General features: G+C 59.3%; 1 protein-coding gene across 2 annotated transcripts in view; it reads left to right on the top strand.

Annotated features, from left to right (window-relative positions):
* MLXIP (MLX interacting protein) overlaps positions 1-15,303 on the top strand; it is a 60,714-nt gene extending 45,411 nt beyond the window's left edge. Inside the window, exons 4-17 of one of the 2 annotated variants that reach the window (XM_082641351.1) lie at positions 669-758; positions 1,183-1,224; positions 1,583-1,754; positions 2,401-2,490; positions 3,062-3,153; positions 4,120-4,774; positions 5,203-5,324; positions 5,426-5,606; positions 7,384-7,508; positions 8,082-8,183; positions 8,278-8,405; positions 8,604-8,727; positions 9,899-10,028; positions 10,614-15,303. In XM_082641351.1, the coding sequence (XP_082497477.1) occupies positions 669-758; positions 1,183-1,224; positions 1,583-1,754; positions 2,401-2,490; positions 3,062-3,153; positions 4,120-4,774; positions 5,203-5,324; positions 5,426-5,606; positions 7,384-7,508; positions 8,082-8,183; positions 8,278-8,405; positions 8,604-8,727; positions 9,899-10,028; positions 10,614-10,735 (2,175 nt within the window). In that variant the 3' untranslated portion in view covers positions 10,736-15,303. Of the gene's footprint in view, positions 1-668; positions 759-1,182; positions 1,225-1,582; positions 1,755-2,400; positions 2,491-3,061; positions 3,154-4,119; positions 4,775-5,202; positions 5,325-5,425; positions 5,643-7,383; positions 7,509-8,081; positions 8,184-8,277; positions 8,406-8,603; positions 8,728-9,898; positions 10,029-10,613 lie in introns of both variants that reach the window. The other variant, XM_082641350.1, reaches the window with a different exon arrangement.
* Positions 15,304-16,911: the final 1,608 nt, after the last annotated feature.

Below are 16,911 nucleotides of genomic sequence, written 5' to 3'. Positions count from 1 at the left end.
TCACAGTGAACATTCTTCACTGTCAAGAGACACACAGCGGAGTATTCTTGGGTGAAATTATGTGGGATTTATGATAGGATATCTGGGACTTGCTTTAATATTTTCCAGCCATTAAAAAAAAAAGGAAACTGAAAGTGAGGTGGGCTCCCGGAGGCCGTCGTGAACTCCTCGTCACCAGAGGTCTTCAGGGCTGCTGTGGAAGGGGCTCCCCGCCCTGCACAGTGGGCAGGCTGAACTCTGTCTTAGAGGTCACTTTCCACCTGAACCTTCTGTGACTGGCCGTTTGTTTTCACCCTTTGGAAACGTGGCGGAGGCTAAGGGCATTTGAGAGCTAGCCCGGATCTCTGGAGGTTCCTCCAGCGCCGGGAACTCTGTGCTTCTCCCCTGCCGGGCACTCTGTCTCACCCCTGCTCCGGTCCAGCCTCCGGGACCTGGGCCCCCAAAGCCCCCTGGGTTATCACGGGCCATGAAATGAAAGCTCCCCTTCACCCAGAGGCCGGGCACGGCCCAGCAGAGGCGGGACAAACTCTGTGGACGAAGCCGCGGGCAGGCAGCCTGTTTCTCAGAGCTGGATTGCCCGGGCCTGACTTCCAGGGCCAGACGCTTGCTTCTTGGCAGGGTGGCTCATCCAGCGCCACCGCTCCACTCTGCCCTGCGTCTCCCCACAGGCCATCACCACGGAGGGGAAGTACTGGAAAAGCCGCATTGAGATTGTGATCCGGGAGTATCACAAGTGGAGGACCTACTTCAAGAAAAGGGTATCTGGCTCGGCCTCCAAAGAGAGCACGTTCAGGAAGCCCCGTAGGGGAGGGAAGAAGTGAGCCCGGATTCAGAACACCGGCCCCCAAGGCTGTGGCCCGGAGCTGGCCACCCCTCTCCTCGGCCCAGCCTTCTAGCCCAGCCCCAGTGGTGGCCTGCTTTGGTCGTGTGACCTCTGCTCTCAGTTTCTCCAGCCAGGAGCCAGGGCTCTTTATTCCACAGACACTGGCTGGGAATCTCCTCTGTGTCCAGTGTTGGCCTGGGGATGGCAGGGGCAGGATCCCTCTCCCCGCCCGCCTCCCAGAGAGAGAAGGCCTAGATGTTTCTGGAGGTTAGCCCCTTCCAGGAAGGAGAGGCCAAGGGCCTCGTCCCCTGCCTGGGCCCTGAGTGCCCACCTTGGTCCTCTCTATCCTTTCTCCGCAGCTCCAGCAGCACAAAGATGAGGACCTCTCCAGCCTGGCCCAGGTGTGTGAGCTTGGGGGCCACGAGGACCCTCATGGGACCTCCTCCTTTGACAAGAAACAGCAGTGACTTGGGTGGCCCAGCACTGCAGCAGAAGGTGGTGGGGACGTGGACTCTCCCTGGGGCTAGAGGAGGGGCCACCCCCCTTCTCACGTGAAGGATGTGAAGGAAACAAGCCAGTTCTCTGCTGGGGGGCGGGAGGGGGTTTCTCCCTGCAGTTCCCCACCCCCTCGCCTCATCTCTGATCCGGGAGCCCTTGCTGCTCTGTGACACAGTGCAGTGTATTTCCCTCATGTGGCATGCTGGCAACTCCCGAGTCACTCTTGCCCCTTTGGTTTGTCCTTCCCCCTGTCGGTGGCAGGACGATGACATGCTTTATTGGCACAAGCACGGGGATGGCTGGAAGACCCCAGTCCCCATGGAGGAGGACACACTGCTGAACACAGACATGCTCATGTCGGAATTCAGCGACACCCTCTTCTCCACGCTTTCCTCGCACCCGCCCGTGGCCTGGCCCAACCCGCGCGAGATAGGTAACCCGCCCCTGGACTCCAGACTGGAGGCGTTGCCTCTTCCCCACCAGGCCCCCAGGGCAGGCTCTGCCTCGGGGCCACCCCTGAGCTGCTGTCGCCTGTCTGGGGTGAGCAGTGAGGAGGGTTGACCAGCCTCCTTGTGTGTGAGGCCCCGTCAGGCCCGTGGTGCCACCGCCAGGGAGCGGTGGAGGTTTGGTCTGAACCAGCTTCACACGTCTGATACTGTCCCTCAGCAGAGGACGGGCCTGGGGCGCGTGACAGGGCCTGTGACTCACCCTCAGGAAAATCATTCGCACTCCTGGGCTGGCCTCTCACCTGGCAGCGTGCAGCTGTCCAGTTAACCCCTCAGGGAAGAGCCCACAGGCTGAAATTAGAACCCGGGGTCTCTGCATAGCTGCTCACAGCTTCTGGGGAGTGTCTGTTGCCGGATACTCAGTTTACCTTTCCTACGAAAACTCTCTTTCCTGCCCTCTGAGGGTGTACGATGCCCATGAACTGACGAGAAATCCCAGCCAGTGGCCTACGTTTCTCGGAAGAATCTAGAATGCGAGCAGGGCCAGGAAGATCCATTCCAGGCCCTTAATATATTCCTACAGCATGGTCTGAGAAGGCAAAATGATTCCTGTCTCCTTTCTGATTCTTACAGCACATCTGGGAAATGCAGACATGATTCAACCGGGGCTGATTCCTTTGCAGCCCAACCTGGACTTTATGGACACATTTGAGCCTTTCCAGGGTAAGGCCTTGGGGCAGAGGAAGAGCATGGCTACCTGCGTCTCTCTTTACCCAGGACAAAGTGGATGTTGCTTCCCTTTCATAGAGGCAACTGTTCGAATGGACCAGGGAGAGGACTTAGAATTTTTCCAGAACCTTTTTTTTTTTGCTATAGTCGCTGCAAGGCCTGGCAAGTGTTTGTGGGATGTCGTTCTGTCTCCCCGTCCGCGTCTCAGAGCCTCAGGTTTGGCTGTGACTGTATGCAGTTCCCCCACGAGGCAGCAGAGGGCGCTGGCGGCACAGCCACGTCCTCGCGGTTTCCCGCAGTTAGAGCTGGTGCTTGAGCTCCTGCCACTGTCAGAGCGGGTGCCACCCAGGCCTGGGAGTGTTTCAGAGGCCACACTGGTTGCCAGCCTGCGCAGCTCCAACCAGAGGGCCTCTTTCTGCAGAGTTACCTCGTGGTGGGCGGGGGGGATGCCCTCTAGCCATGGCATTCCTCTGGGTAAGGTGGGGTGCAGTGCCTGATTTGTTTGGATCTTGATGCAGTGAAGTGATGGGCACGGAGCTCACAAGCCCCTGATGCTGTCTTTCAGACCTCTTCTCTTCCAGCCGCTCCATTTTCGGCTCCATGCTGCCTGCACCCGCCTCAGGGCCTGCACCAGATAACAGCAGCCCACCTGCTCAGGTAGAGGGAACTTGGGGGAAGGGGCACCGGACTGGTCATCGAACCTTTGCAGCCATAAGCAAAGTGCTAGGGGTGGCTAGATCCAGCGGTGAACTCACATATAATGTGTAAAGAAGTTATCCTAGCCCTCCTTGGAAGCATCCTTAGGTGTCCGTGAGGTGGGAGGCTCTATCAGTAAACGTATGCTCCCGCCTAAGGCCCAAATACCCTGTGTGCAGCAGGCTCTGTCTTGACCAGTTAAGACCAGGCCAGTGAGACAGCAAAGAAAAACGCAGATCACTAAGAAGAGGGAGTTCCGTGTATTTCTTTTACTTTTTACTCAGCACTCAACACAAGTTGGTTACCAGCTGCTGGGACGGCTGAGCTTGAGTGAGGCACGGCTCTCTGCCATTAAGAGACTCTCGGGCTGGTGCCCATATCCAGTTAGGCGCCCGTGACCTGACCCTCTCTCCTTCCATCTGGCTCCGTGAAGAGTTTCTCCTATAGAGACGGAGATCCGAACAATTGATTCCTTGTAGCGTTTCCCTTTTAGGAAGAGGTGACCTCTCTAGAAGTTGATACGTGAAACTGTCCTGGGGGAGCCTCGTGAGCAGCTGTGATCCAGGCTACCCCTGCTCTGTAACAGAAGATGGCAGGGACTTTGGGGGGACCCCGCTGGACTCCAGAAACAAGATATCCCCAGGCCGAGAGCCAAGTGTGTGCAGACAGCCGCTGTGTCTGAGCCCTGTGTTATCACTGAGTTCCTAATGGAAACAAGACCCCTGCAGATGCCCGGGGAGACCCAGATCCGACCCCCGCAGATCAGCAGTCCCAGGGGCTGGGAGACGCCGCCTCTGTCCCTTATGCCCGGGGCATCGTCCCAGGCGCCGGGTACTGTGTCGGACCTTGCGGTGTGCAGCGCTGGAGAGTGACAGCGAGCAGTGCGACTCCAGCGTCCATTCCTCACTTCTTCTCTTCCTTCCTTAGGAGAGCATCCTGCCAGCCACCGCTCTGCCCACCCCGAGCCTCCCTGATGGCTTCATTGCGCCCCCTGCAGCCACGGCCCTGGACCCCACGCGTGGGCAGGGCTGTGAACACACCTCCCAGCCGGGGGACCCCTTTCTCCAGCCCGCAGACTTAGGTCCCTCTGCACCACCACTGAGTGTCCCCCAGCCCTTCCTGCCCGTGTTCACCATGCCCTTGCTGTCGCCCAGCCCAGCCCCGGCACCTGCTTCCCCCGTCTTGCCGTTAGGCCCTCCTCCCGCCACTGCCCTGAACCCCCCGACTCCCCCTGCCTTCCTGCAGCCACAGAAGTTTGCCGAAGTCAGCAAGTCGCCCCCTGTCATCACCCACACGGCCTCTGCCACCCTCACCCACGACGCCTCTGCCACCACCTTCAGCCAGAGCCAGGGCCTCATCATCACCACCCACTATCCCACCCCCTCCGTGTCCCCCTGTGGCCTGGCGCTGTCTCCGGTCTCCCGGCCACCAACCGTCGGGCCTCCTCAACCCCGTTTAGCGTTCGTGCACCCCAAGCCCGTATCCTTGCCTGGGGGGAGGCACAAGCAGCCCCCCAAAATCGTGCCTGCTCCCAAACCAGAGCCCATGTCCTTGGTGTTGAAGAATGCCTGCCTCGCCCCAGGTGAGTCAAGTGGAGGGAAGCAAGTGGGACTCTCCCCCTGCCCTCATCCCCTGCCAGGTCCCCAGGCTTGCAGACTCGTGACACACGTTGTGATAGGAAACAGAAGGGTTATGAAAGACTACATGCGTGGATCTAGTCTGTTTTTTCTATGCTGTGTTGTTCGTTTAGTTAAGTCTCGACGCAGTTTGAAAAAAACATGGTCCTGGTCGTCTCTTTCCCGGGTCTGTAATCTGTCCTCTCCAAGGAGAAGTTGCAAAAAAGTAGCTTTGTCTACATGCCCTGCAGCAAGGAGGTGACGTCTCAGTGGCAGCAGAGGGGTCGTGTGCTGCTCCTAGGCCCACCCCCACCTCCCCCCGCCCCGTGCAGCCCGGCCAGCCCTTGGGCCCCCCGCTGGGCCGCCCACCCTCACCTCCCCCTTGTTCTGGCAGCTGCCTTTTCAGGACAGCCCCAAGCAGTGATCATGACATCAGGCCCTCTGAAGAGAGAAGGGATGTTGGCTTCCACCGTGTCCCAGTCCAGCATGGTCATCACGCCTGCTGCCATCGCCAGGGTGAGTGGCCCAGACAGGCCCTCAGCAGCCTATAACCTTGGGTGGCCCTCACCCAGCATGACTGTGGTTGGGGGTGACCTCTCTCCCCTGTGTCCCCTCAGGCTCCTGGGGTCACAGAGTTCCACAGCGGCATCCTGGTGACGGACCTTGGCCACGGCACGGGCAGCCAGCCTGCTCCCATCTCCCGGCTCTTCTCTCCCAGCGCAGTGCCGGACTCCCTGGTAAAGGGCGAGCAGGTCCCGCCACATGGGGGCATCGCCCAGGTCCCTGCCACGGGTGCCAGTGAGTCTGCTGTCTGGTTGGAACGGTTGGGACCGCGTGAGTGGAGTGACGGGCCCGCTCTGGACTGGGGAGGCTGCCGAGGGTGCCCGGGATTGAGCCTGGGTTTCCAGGCCGGGTGGTGAGAAGCTGCCAGTGGCCCAGGCTAGGGAAATGCTCGGCAAAGGGCAGGATAAATCAGGGAAAGCAGCCGGCGCATCGCAGTGCAGGCAGATCGTATGCTCGCAGAGACATCGCTCAGCCTCCTCCAGAAAGGCCTGGCTCTGATGGGGACTTCCCTGGGGGTCCAGCGGTGGAGACTCCGTGCTGCCAACGCAGGGGGTGCGGGTTCATTCCCTGGTCAGGGAACTAAGATCCCACATGCCATGCGAAGTGACCAAGAAAGATTTTAAAAATTAAAAAAGAAAAAGAAAGGCCTGGCTCTGAGCTGCCAGTTCCAATCCACAAAAGGGATTGAGGGGTCCGTGTTGACAGTTTCCAGAAAGCACGAGCCTGGTGTTGCTGTAGCCACAGGAGCCCCCGGCCTTGCCCGGCACTGGCCGGTCTTGCCCTCCCCTCCCCTTCCTGCACCTCGGGAGCCCCCTTCCTTCCTCCCCGGCTTGGTCTTCCGTCGGTGAGGTGGCCGGGGTAGGACTGATATTGCCCAGTGATGTCTGAAGAGCTGAGAGGTCAGGGTAGATGATCTTCCCGAGGCTGTGCTGCTGCGGGTTGGGGAGAAGCCAGGTACCAGGTCGGAGGGAGACCAAGGTGTCTTCCTGTCTCAGGTAAAACCGTAGCAGCTGCTCCCGGCACCCTGTGCAGAGGCATCTTCCTGAGGTGGAGGGCAGGACACTGTGGGGAAGGCTCTCTACTTACAGGGGTCAGACAGGGACTTGTCCCAGGACAGGTTTTGAAGAATAAGGACCCTCACTGGGGAAGATATAGACGCAGACTAGCTATGAGTCATGCCCTGGAATCCTGTATGGGGCTCGGGCTCAGGGAAACGGCGCCTTGTCCACTGAGGTGGGTCCCCGGAGGTTAGAGCCTTGAGAGCAGGGTGGGGAGAAGAGCTGAGCAGAGGGGACCGAGCCTGAGGCCTCCGTGCTGTGAGGCGGGACTGACTGGGAGGGTCAGGGAGGGGCTTCCTGTGGGTGGCTCCGGAGCCTGGGCCACAGGTGTCTTCCACCATGTTCTTTGTGGGTAAAATAGCGCTTTGGTTTTTTTAATTAAAAATGTCAGGGGTGGGGCTTCCCTGGTGGCGCTAGTGGTTGAGAGTCCGCCTGCCGGTGCAGGGGACACGGGTTCTTGCCCCGGTCCGGGAGGATCCCACATGCCGCAGAGCGGCCGGGCCTGTGAGCCATGGCCGCTGAGCCTGCGTGTCCGGAGCCTGTGCTCCGCAACGGGAGAGGCCACAGCGGTGAGAGGCCCGCGTACGGCAAAAAAAAAAAAAAGTCGGGTGGGTACGATTGAAAAAGGTGTGAGAAAACATATATGTAGAAATGAAAGAACAACAAAAAAAGAACAGGTAGCCGTGTGCTCGCCGCCCAGGGTGAGAGCTACAGCCTTGCAGATGCCGAGGGGCCCCTGGTGGCCCAGGAGGCGGGCCTCCTCGCAGCCCCCAGACCTGTGACTGCAGCGTCCAGCTGGCGTCCGTCAGGCCTAACGGAACCCACCCCCTGCCCCCGCCTGTTGGCAAGGGTTCCTCCCGTTTCTGCTCTGGGGCTGCCATGGAGGTTCAGGGTGGGTGTCCCTGCGCAGCCGGTGCAGCCTGGTCCCTAAGGGGAGTCTCTGCTCTTCTCAGGTCGAGACTGCCCGAACTCAGGGCAGGCCTCTCCGTGTGCTTCAGAACAGAGCCCCAGTCCTCAGTCTCCCCAGAACAACTGCTCAGGGAAATCTGCAGACCCCAAAAATGTGGCTGCTTTAAAGGTACCTGATGGGTCTTGATTCCCTTGGAAGGATGGGGGGGGCAAGGAGAAGTGCATCAAGGGACTTTGGGGACGGCTGCGTCCCTTACTAGAGACGCACTGGAAAGAACCGTGGGCTTGAGGGGTGTCCCACGCCGGGCTGGGGCGGCATCGGAAAGAGGGAGGTTTGCTGCTTTAACCTTGAGCCTGGTGGCCCCTCCCACCCCCCACCGACCCCCAGCCCCGTGGTGACAGTGGCCCTCAGCCCAGGAGCCAGCACTGAGCCCTGTGGAGCAGAGGGAGGAGGCGGCAGCTGTCAGAACTGGGTCCAGGGGTGAGGGTGGCCGGGAGGGGCTGAAGCAGCAGCCTCGGGCCCTTGCTGTGCTCTCTCTCTCCTGCAGGGATGGTTTTCTAGTCCCGTCCTGTCCCCATCCTGGCTCCCGCTGGAGCCTTTTCGCTTCCTGTCGCCCCTCCTTCCACATAGCTCTCTAGAGGCCTCAGGGTCCCAATCTGCCCCTAATCTGGGCAGCAGGTGGGGGTGGGATGGGAAGGGGAGGGGTCCCTGTGTCGCAGTGACGGGTCGATTTCCCAACAGAACCGGCAGATGAAGCACATTTCAGCCGAGCAGAAAAGGCGCTTCAACATCAAGATGGGCTTTGACACCCTCAACAGCTTGATCTCTAATAACACCAAGCTGGTGAGTGGCCGGAGGGCGGGGAGGGCCGACAGGACGGGCGGATGTGGCTGGCTCGCTGCGCCGGCTGCCTCCCTGACCCGGCCGCCCCTTGCAGACCAGCCACGCCATCACGCTGCAGAAGACCGTGGAGTACATCACCAAGTTGCAGCAGGAGCGCGGCCAGATGCAGGAGGAGGCCCGGCGGCTGCGAGAGGAGATCGAGGAGCTCAACACCACCATCATGTGAGGCTGGGCCTGGGGGCTCTGGTGGCACCCCGTCCTCGCTGGCACGGCACAGGGGGGGCACTCCTCGCCGGTGGAGGCCTCTCTGCTCAGCGCTGCAGCCCTTGCCCTCCTCCTCCTCCCCAGGCTCCCCGCCTGGGCCTGCCCACTTGGCCCCCAGCCACGCCGAGCTTCCTTTGACTCTTCCTGTCGTTGCAGCTCCTGCCAGCAGCTGCTCCCTGCCACGGGCGTCCCCGTCACCCGGCGCCAGTTTGATCACATGCGAGACATGTTTGACGAATATGTGAAAAGCCGGACTCTGCAGAATTGGAAGTTCTGGATTGTATCTTTGGGTTTCCTTTGCTCATCCCCCATCCCCGCAACCAGTGCACTAAAACTGCAGACACCCTTCGGTTGCTTTAGAAAGATGCTCTCTAAATGGTTGTCGTTGAGTTTGTCAAGACAGGTAATGCTAGTTTCTGTCTTAAGAGGGAGGGGCCCGGCCGGGCCCATGGTGTGGAGCAGGCTGTCCCTTGGTGCCCGCCCAGGCTTGGGGCTCCCTGGGGACCTGGAACAGGCCTGCTCTGCGCTCTGAGTCCTTGAGAAGTAAAGACAAGGCTGGAGCCACTGGCAGAAGCAGTAAGGTGGGAAGGAGGTGGGATCTGGTCTAACATGTCCTGGCACCAGCGGGGAGTGTGGTGCCACCCGAAACCAGGGCTCACAAAGCGACTAAGTGGCAGAGGCTGGATTTGAAGCCAGTTCCCTCCAGGCTGTTTTCTGCGTTTGTGCCGCAGGGCCTTGACTGCTATAACGAGGCACGGATACCTGAGTGCTGGGCTCTGTCTCTGGGGCCAAGGCCTCCCTGCACTTGGCCTTCCAGATGTCAGCAGGGCCTTTACGGGGGACGGCTCTGCCCTTGTCACTCCCCACCCAGCCACCGCTGTGCCTCTGAGTGGACAGTGTGCACAGGGGTGGGGTCGGTCGCCGTGCCTGGGCCTGGGGTCTGACGGGCTACGGAGGGGGTCACGTGGGAAGAGGGACGCTCCAGCCTCAGCTCTGACAGGGCGGGTGGTGTCTGTGTGCACTAATGGGTGGGTTTTAAAGGAAGAGACGACAGACACCAGCTCCAGTCCCCCAACTTTGCTCTGGTCCTGGTCCCTGAGTGGAGCTGGCGTGAGTCAGAACCTCTGTGGTCAGTGGCAGGTTCCTTGGCATCAGGCTGAGTGTGGTGACCGTGGGCGCCACCTGGGCTCAGGAACAGTTGGGGACCTCCCTCTCTCCCTCTCTGTCTCTGTCTCTGTCTCTCTCTCTATTTCTCTCTGTGTCTGTCTCTCTCTCTCCCTCTCTCCCTCTCCGTCTCCCTCCTCCTCTCCCCCTCCCCCCACCTCCCGCCCCGTCACGACTGTGCACAGTTACTTGCCAGTCCTGAGGGGAGCTGGTCACGGGCAAGCCTGTGACTGGACTTCGTTCTCTCCACGCTCACTTCCCTTTTCTTTAACCTGCGTGCTGTGCAGTTCAGCGTCATCATCAAGCCGCTGTTTGAGTCCTTCAAGGGTGTGGTGTCCAGCAGCAGCCTGGAGGAGCTGCACCGGACGGCGCTGTGCTGGCTGGACGAGCACTGCTCCCTGCCCGTTCTCAGGCCGAGTGAGTGGGGCCGTGCGGGCTTGGACGCAGGCGGGGCTGCCGAAAACCCAGGCTCTGCTGCCGGTGGCCCACAGACAGCTGGGGCAGGGGGGCGAGGCCGAGTTGGAGGCGCCCCTGCAGGGCGGGGGGCGAGGGCTCCCAGAGCCTCTCCTCAACTTCCTGCCACCTCCGTGTGCCCCTTTGATCAGATCTAGCTCGCATTTAGTGAGCACCTACTATTTACCAGGCCACGTGTCAGGGGTTTTCAGACACGTTTTCGTGTTTAATTCTCGTAATAACGAAAAGAGCTGTGGCCGTGTATAAAGGCTGTAGAGGTGTGATGCTAAAACGGGGACAAGCAGGAAGGGGTCAGCGTTCCCCGCCCACCTGCAGCGTAGGGGATAGGACTGGGGGAGTCGTCTTAAAGGCAGAGGTGTGAGTGTCCAGACCTCAGGCGAGAGGCTCTCCTGGTGTCCGTGCCTCTCCTGCTTTGGGGGCCTGAGAATCCCCATGCGGGGTGTACACACGGAACCACGTGTTCTGTCCTCTGGGGGCTTGGAGCTGGTGCCTGGGCCGAGTCTGCAGGCTACCCCCTCTGTCTTGCAGCCGTGCTGAACACCCTCCGGCACCTAAGCACCACCACGTCCATCCTGACGGACCCATCCCAGCTGCCGGAGCAGGCGGCAGAGGCCGTCACCAGAATGGGCCAGAGATCTGCCGAGTCTTAGCAGTGCTTAGCGGGCACAAGGCCACGTGAGAAGCCGTGGAGACCCTTCCCGCCTGTGGAGAGGAGGCCGCGCCCCTCACCTCTCCTGATGCGGAGCTGCCGGGCCTCCCTCCGACTGCGGCCCAGGCCGCTCAGAACACCGCGCTCAGGTCTGAAGCAGGTTCAGGTCCTGCCCACAGCAGTAGCCCAGCTTAGGGAACCCCTTGCTGTGAACTCTGACTCAGCGACCTCTGTCACCGACCTCCCCTCCCCTCGGGGTAGCCCGGATGAAGGGGAACAAAGAGGAACGCTGCCCGTACCTGTCCTGTCCTGTCCTGTCCTGCTGGTGGGGTGTCGGGGCCGCGGCGGCAGTGCGAGGAGCAGACGGGGCAAGAGGGGGCATCACCCGCTCCCCCAAGTTAGGAAATGTGAGGGTCCTTCCCGGCTCCTGTCTGGAGACTTACACACGCTGCCTCCTGTCACCTCTCAGGCGCCCGTGGGGCGGTTGGAAGGCATCCTCCTTCCTGCCCCGACTCTGACCTTGTAGATAGATTGGACGTCTGCTCAGGCTTCGCAGGGCCGGCTGCCGGGGAAACCCCACAACACACGTGTGCAAAGTGGTGGGTGCGCGTGCCCGCAGACAGGAACGGAAGCACAAGTGACGTGGAGCTGCTGCTGGCTCGGAGGGCCGCTCGGGCGGGGCGTCGATCTGTCCTGATCTGGTTCCACTTGGCGTTGCAGCCTCCGTGGTGACACCGGCCTGAGAATCGCGTGGCGGGGCTCAGCTGGGCGGGCGGCCGTGCTTGATGGATGCTGCTGGCCCTTCGGGTGCAGTGTTTGAAAGACCAGGCTCCACAGTGCTGCCATCAGCCTGGTCACCTTGTCTGGATTGTCCAGCTGGAAGCCCCAAATCATAACAGTTCCTGGACCAAAGACGCCACCACACTCAGCGTCTGTCTCGTGTTTGGAGGCAGAAATTGAATGTTGACACAGAGCTCCGAGGGGGCTGCCTCGGAGCTGTCTCTAGGCGGCTCCAGACCAGACCGTAGAGAGTTGGATTCAGGTTTGGTCCAGGTGGAGGGAGCAGCAGGCTGCTTCCGGGTGTGGGAATTGCACCTGGAAGGGTTCAGAGGAGGGCACGGCAGGAGGGGCGGTCCCGGGCCCCGCCCTCCTCTCCGTGTGTCTGCCAGAGCGGCTCCAGGTGGAAGGATGCTCTAACGCTCAGGAAGCCCAGCCAGGGGCACCTCCTCATTGAAAGAATGTGCTTTTCACGTCCTGCTGTGAAGTTCAGAGGCCAGCAGGCTTCCCGTTCAACCTCTGTCCTCCCTGCCCGAGAGGGAGACTGGGCAAGCGCTGTGCAGACCAGGAGCCCAGGGGCCCCAGGAGGGGCCGCTGCAGGCCACCTTCTGAAGCTTGGATCATTTCGGAGGCTCCTGCTGGATCCCAGAGGCCTGTGGAAGGTGCTCGGGGGGGCAGGCAGCCCCGCCTCAGCCTCGGCTGATGGAGGACGGAGGCGGGGTCCTCTCTTTGCCGCTGGCCGTGCCACTGCCCCTGCCGTGGGTCACGACCGGTCACCTGCTCCCTCGTCCGTGCTCCAGCCCCGTCAAGGGTGCCTCAGCGGCACCCCTCCACCTCCCCAGAACCCGTGTTTACAGGCCTTCCGATCGCTCTGCTGAGGCGCGAGCACGCAACGAGACTGGGCCAGCCCTTCGCTTCCACTGGGAGGAGGGACAGGAACTCAGCCTTCCACCGGGGTGGACACGAGGTCCACCTCAGAGAAGAGCACCGTGGTAAGAACTCCGTGAGGCTCAAAAGGGAAAAAGGAAAGCCCGAGACGTGCCAGCTGTGAGGGCTCGTGGAGGGCCCTGCCCTCGGCCTCGCCCCAGTTCCTGTGCCTTCGTAAACCGCGTGGTGGCCGCGGAGCTCGGCCCGGCCATGACCTCTCCGAGATCACTAGCTTTCTCCCCACCCCTTGCTGAGAGTCTTTTTTTTTTTTTTTTTTTTTTTTTTTTAGCTCCATGGGATATAAAATTGGCCTCTTCCTTCTCTGGCCTACCTCTTCCTCCCTTTGGCTAATGTAATGTCCATGATTCTGTTTTTTTAAATATTTAAGGCTGTTAGGTTGTATGAGGCATTGAAGGGTGTGTGTGTGTGTGTGTGTGTGTGTGTGTGTGTGTGTGTATGTGTGTGCGTGCATGTGTGTGTGTGTCCCAGCAGACGTTTAACTAGATGCATGTTTTTTTTTTGAGATATTTACTTAAATCCATTTCTCTTGGTGCTCACCATTATGGCTGTAGGGCCGCAAAGCTGTATCTCTTACTACAAACACGTTTGTTTCTTGCCCCGGCAGTTTTCTTGTTTTGGATTCTTGCCTGATGAGTCTGGCCAGACGGGGGCCTAGCTTGGACCTCTGTCCTGGGGTCCCAGGCCGGGATGCAGGGACCCCGGGGCCACTCTGCCGACCGCCTCCAGTGGATGCTGTAGTTTGTTTACATTCACTTTCACCCCTACTCCTGTCCCTACTCCCATAAAAGAGACTTAAAAATGCTGACACTTTGGAGGATAAGAAAATCAATCCGAAAAGGAAAAAAAAAGCCCGTCTGGCACGTAATCTCTGAAAGTGTTTCTGTGAAATCTTTCTGTGCCATCAACCCCCTTCCCACTGCTGTTTGCTGTTTGACACCGTGTGGGAGATGCAGGGAGAGTGGGGCTTTCCACAGTTGGCTGGCCCATCCCTCCCTCGGTCTCAGGTGGGTGACATCCAACTGTCACCCCTCTCCCACCAGGCCCCCAACCTGGCTGGGGTTTTCAGGGCACAAGGGCAGCCCCGGCATCAGGAGTCAGTGTCGATGTGAGCACCAGGTCTTGTTGGGGAGGGCCTGGCAGGGCGCTGCGGGTGACCCCGTGCACCTAGCTCCCTCTACTCTGTCCTTGTGACCTGGTCCCGCCTCCCTTTCTAGGTAGCGCTCAGCCCTCCGGGTTGTTATTGCTCTGGCTGATAGAAAGAGAAACTTAGATTCTTAGGGGACATGGCATCCCAGGGTGGGGGCCAAACCCCTTGTCCCTCCCCAGGTGAAGGGGTGCGGTGGCCTCCTCTCAGCCTCTCAGTACAGGAGAGCCTCCCTGTACAGCCGGCTCTCCACCTGGATGAGTGAGTCCGAGCAGCAGGCTCGTCGTTTTCAAGATCACATGTTCTCACTGTCCAGCTGAACGAGGGCTCATCAGGGTGGAGCTGGGGCTGTCCAGGGGGCCCGTCTGCCCGCGGCCTGCACACTTGCTCAGTGTGGACCCAGCCCTGCACTGGCTAACCTACCCCACTTCGGTTCTTTTGTCTCATCTGGGGTCCAGGGGGGCAGGCTTGGAACACCGCTTGTCGGAGCAGCTTGGCTTCCTTGGTGGTGGGCCTGCTGAGGAAGGGAGCTGGGGAGCCCCAGTGTGGGCTCAAGGGCAGCAGTGGGCTGGGGTCTTTGGCTCCATGCCCCTGGTGCCTCGTATATGAAAGAGGATTGTCACCACGTCTGAACACGGGTGACAGGAGAGGACAGCGAGGGTGGAGGGTGGAGGAGCTTGGACCTTCAACCCATACTTTTCAGTGGTCGTGTAGCCTTGACCCACTCAGCAGGCAGGTTTGGGGATCAGAGGGGCTCCAGGAGCAGAGAGAAGCCTCGGGACCCCCGGGGGCCTCCACACAGCTCACCTGCCCTATTTTCTTTTCCTTCTGACGACTTGGCTTTCCCAGCTCACCACACAGGGCTGTTTCCTGTCGAGGCTTGTGAAAATAAGGCTTTGAGAAAGAAAAGGGAACTTTTCCTGTTGAATGTTGGCTTTGACTATGCGTGTGTGTGTGTGTGCGCGCGCGCGTGTGCACTTGCACAAGCCTGCGTGTGTGTGTGTGGGTGTTTACTTAATGGAATTTTATTTTTGTGAAATTCTTTTATAATTATGTAGCAAAATTCACCTCCATCTCCCAGTCAAACTTTTGGTTCCAGAGTCAACCCTGGGTGTCACTAATTTGAAGAATTCTCTCCTGGGTTTCTGAACGGAGATGTGCCACTGTCAAGAATTGAGGTTGTGGAGAGGGTTGGGAGAAACTGAAGTCTGATGCATTTCCGTAGAGTTTACATCCTGCAGTTAAAAGGTGGGAAGGACTCGACCAGGGAGACACGAAGCCCAGGCTGTTTCTTGCGAGGGAGCTGGACCGCGGCCTCACCCCGAGGTGCCCTGCTGCTGCTTTATCTGAATCTGTTCACATGGCTTGTTTTGCTTGTTTTGTAACGCCACAGCTGAAACAGCACGTTCTTTTCCTTTTTTGGGTTTCAGTTCATTGTATAAATGGTTCATTTTTTCTGTTGTGAGCTCTTGTGACTGTGTCAGGCCTCCCTAAGGAGACAGTCACCCCTTGTGGGCAGAAAAACAAAACCCAAGAAGAGTTGTTCATCGGAGGCTCCCTCAGGCCTGCACCATCCAGAGCACGGCCCTTTATGCTCCACTGTTGAAAAGCAAGTTTCCACCAGCTGTATTCAACACTACAATGCAGTTCAAAAACTATATTTGCATCCAAGACAATAAAAAGCCGTATTTTTTTGAAAAGCCTGTGCTGTGTGGTCTTTGCTACCCTGTTGAGCAGTGGAAGAGGTGATAGAATGAGATCAGAGCAGAGTGATGCTCACGCCTGACCCACTCATGCTAGCCTTGGGGGGAGTGGGTGCAGCCTGGAGCCGAGGGGCTGGGAGTGAGGAGACAGGCCTGAGGCGGTGGAGCTCCGGAGGTGGCCCCGGAGGACTGCAGTCCTAAAGAGAGGCCTCCGCCGAAAGGCCTGACGGGACAGAGTCTGCCTGTGAACCCACCAGGGCCAGGTGCTCCAGGCCTTTCCCAGGTGGACAGAGTCCAGGGGTACTTGTACAAAACTGCCCGTTTCCTCGTGTGGAACTCGGGCGAACAGCAGCCGCCCTGCACCCTTTACAGGGTGGTCACGAGGGTCACATGAAGTCACGAACGTCCGGTGCCCAGAAAGCACAGCTTATCACCAGCGTGGCCAGCACTGGCCCCAGCACCGAGTGGGGGCTGCGTCACGGTGATGCCCCGGGGGGCGGTGGGCCCCCTGCTGAATGTTGACCTGACACTGTAGACAGAAAATGCTGGGAAGTTGACCAGCAAAGATGTCCCTTCGTTGTGCTGAGATGTTGATGATTTCTCTTTAATCTAAAAGCCTTTCTTTTAGCCGTACCATCTTCCTGTGCCCCCAGCTCCTTGTGGCTGGGCAGGGTGACTGTAAGATGAGCCGTGCTGTCCCCTTTCAGGCTGCCGGCCCCTCTACAGAGCTGCTGGCTTGTTTCACTGAACAACTGCTGGGATCCATATCTCCTGACTGAGATGCAGTGGGTTCATATGCAGGCCCTTGTCTGATCAACCCCCAACGCCTCCCCCAAGGAAGAAAGTCTTCATGACACAAAGCCAGATTTGGGGCTGTGAGAACCAGGGCCCCCTGAGAGAGGTGAGTGGTTCATGGACTCCTTGAGGCTAGAAGGAACTCGGTTTCCATTGACCTCATCAGTGGGTGTCCAGTTGGTTCTTCTAACTTTTTTTTTTCTTTTTTTTGCGGTACGCGGGCTTTTCACTGTTGTGGCGTCTCCCGTTGCGGAGCACAGGCTCCAGACGCGCAGGCTCAGCGGCCATGGCTCACGGGCCCAGCCGCTCCGCGGCATGTGGGATCTTCCCGGACCGGGGCACCCATGTCCCCTGCATCGTCAGGCGGACTCTTAACCACTGCGCCACCAGGGAAGCCCAGTTCTAACTTTTTGAGCCCAGCCCCATGTTAGGTATGGAATCTTAACGATAGTTGGGGTGTAATTAGGAGAAGAAGGGAGGGTTTGGAAGTGGGGCGGGAGGAGCAGAGTGTCTAGAGGGAGAGGCCAGGGCACTGGGGCATCCCTGCCTCAGCGTCAGGCACTGGGCCACTTCGGGGACATGTCCCACTCTGGACAGTTCTTGAGTTGGTGGTGCGGTTATTCCCATTTTATAGAGGAAGAAATCAAAGTCGTTTCCAAGGTGGCGAGGCTGCATGGGTCAGAGCCAGAAGGCTAAAGGTTCATTTTTTATCCTGTAACGGGCCTCTCCATCCACCGAATCCGGAGGATTATCCGTGACGCCCTTCCCCTCCCCTTCCCCTCCTCCAGCACCACGTCCTGTCGAGTTTGT

The sequence above is a fragment of the Mesoplodon mirus genome, assembly GCF_964341445.2.
Source record: "Mesoplodon mirus genome assembly, chromosome: 13".
Lineage (NCBI taxonomy): Eukaryota > Metazoa > Chordata > Mammalia > Artiodactyla > Ziphiidae > Mesoplodon > Mesoplodon mirus.
The sequence above is the reverse complement of the archived record's forward strand: the minus strand, read 5'-3'. Positions and strand labels throughout refer to the sequence as shown.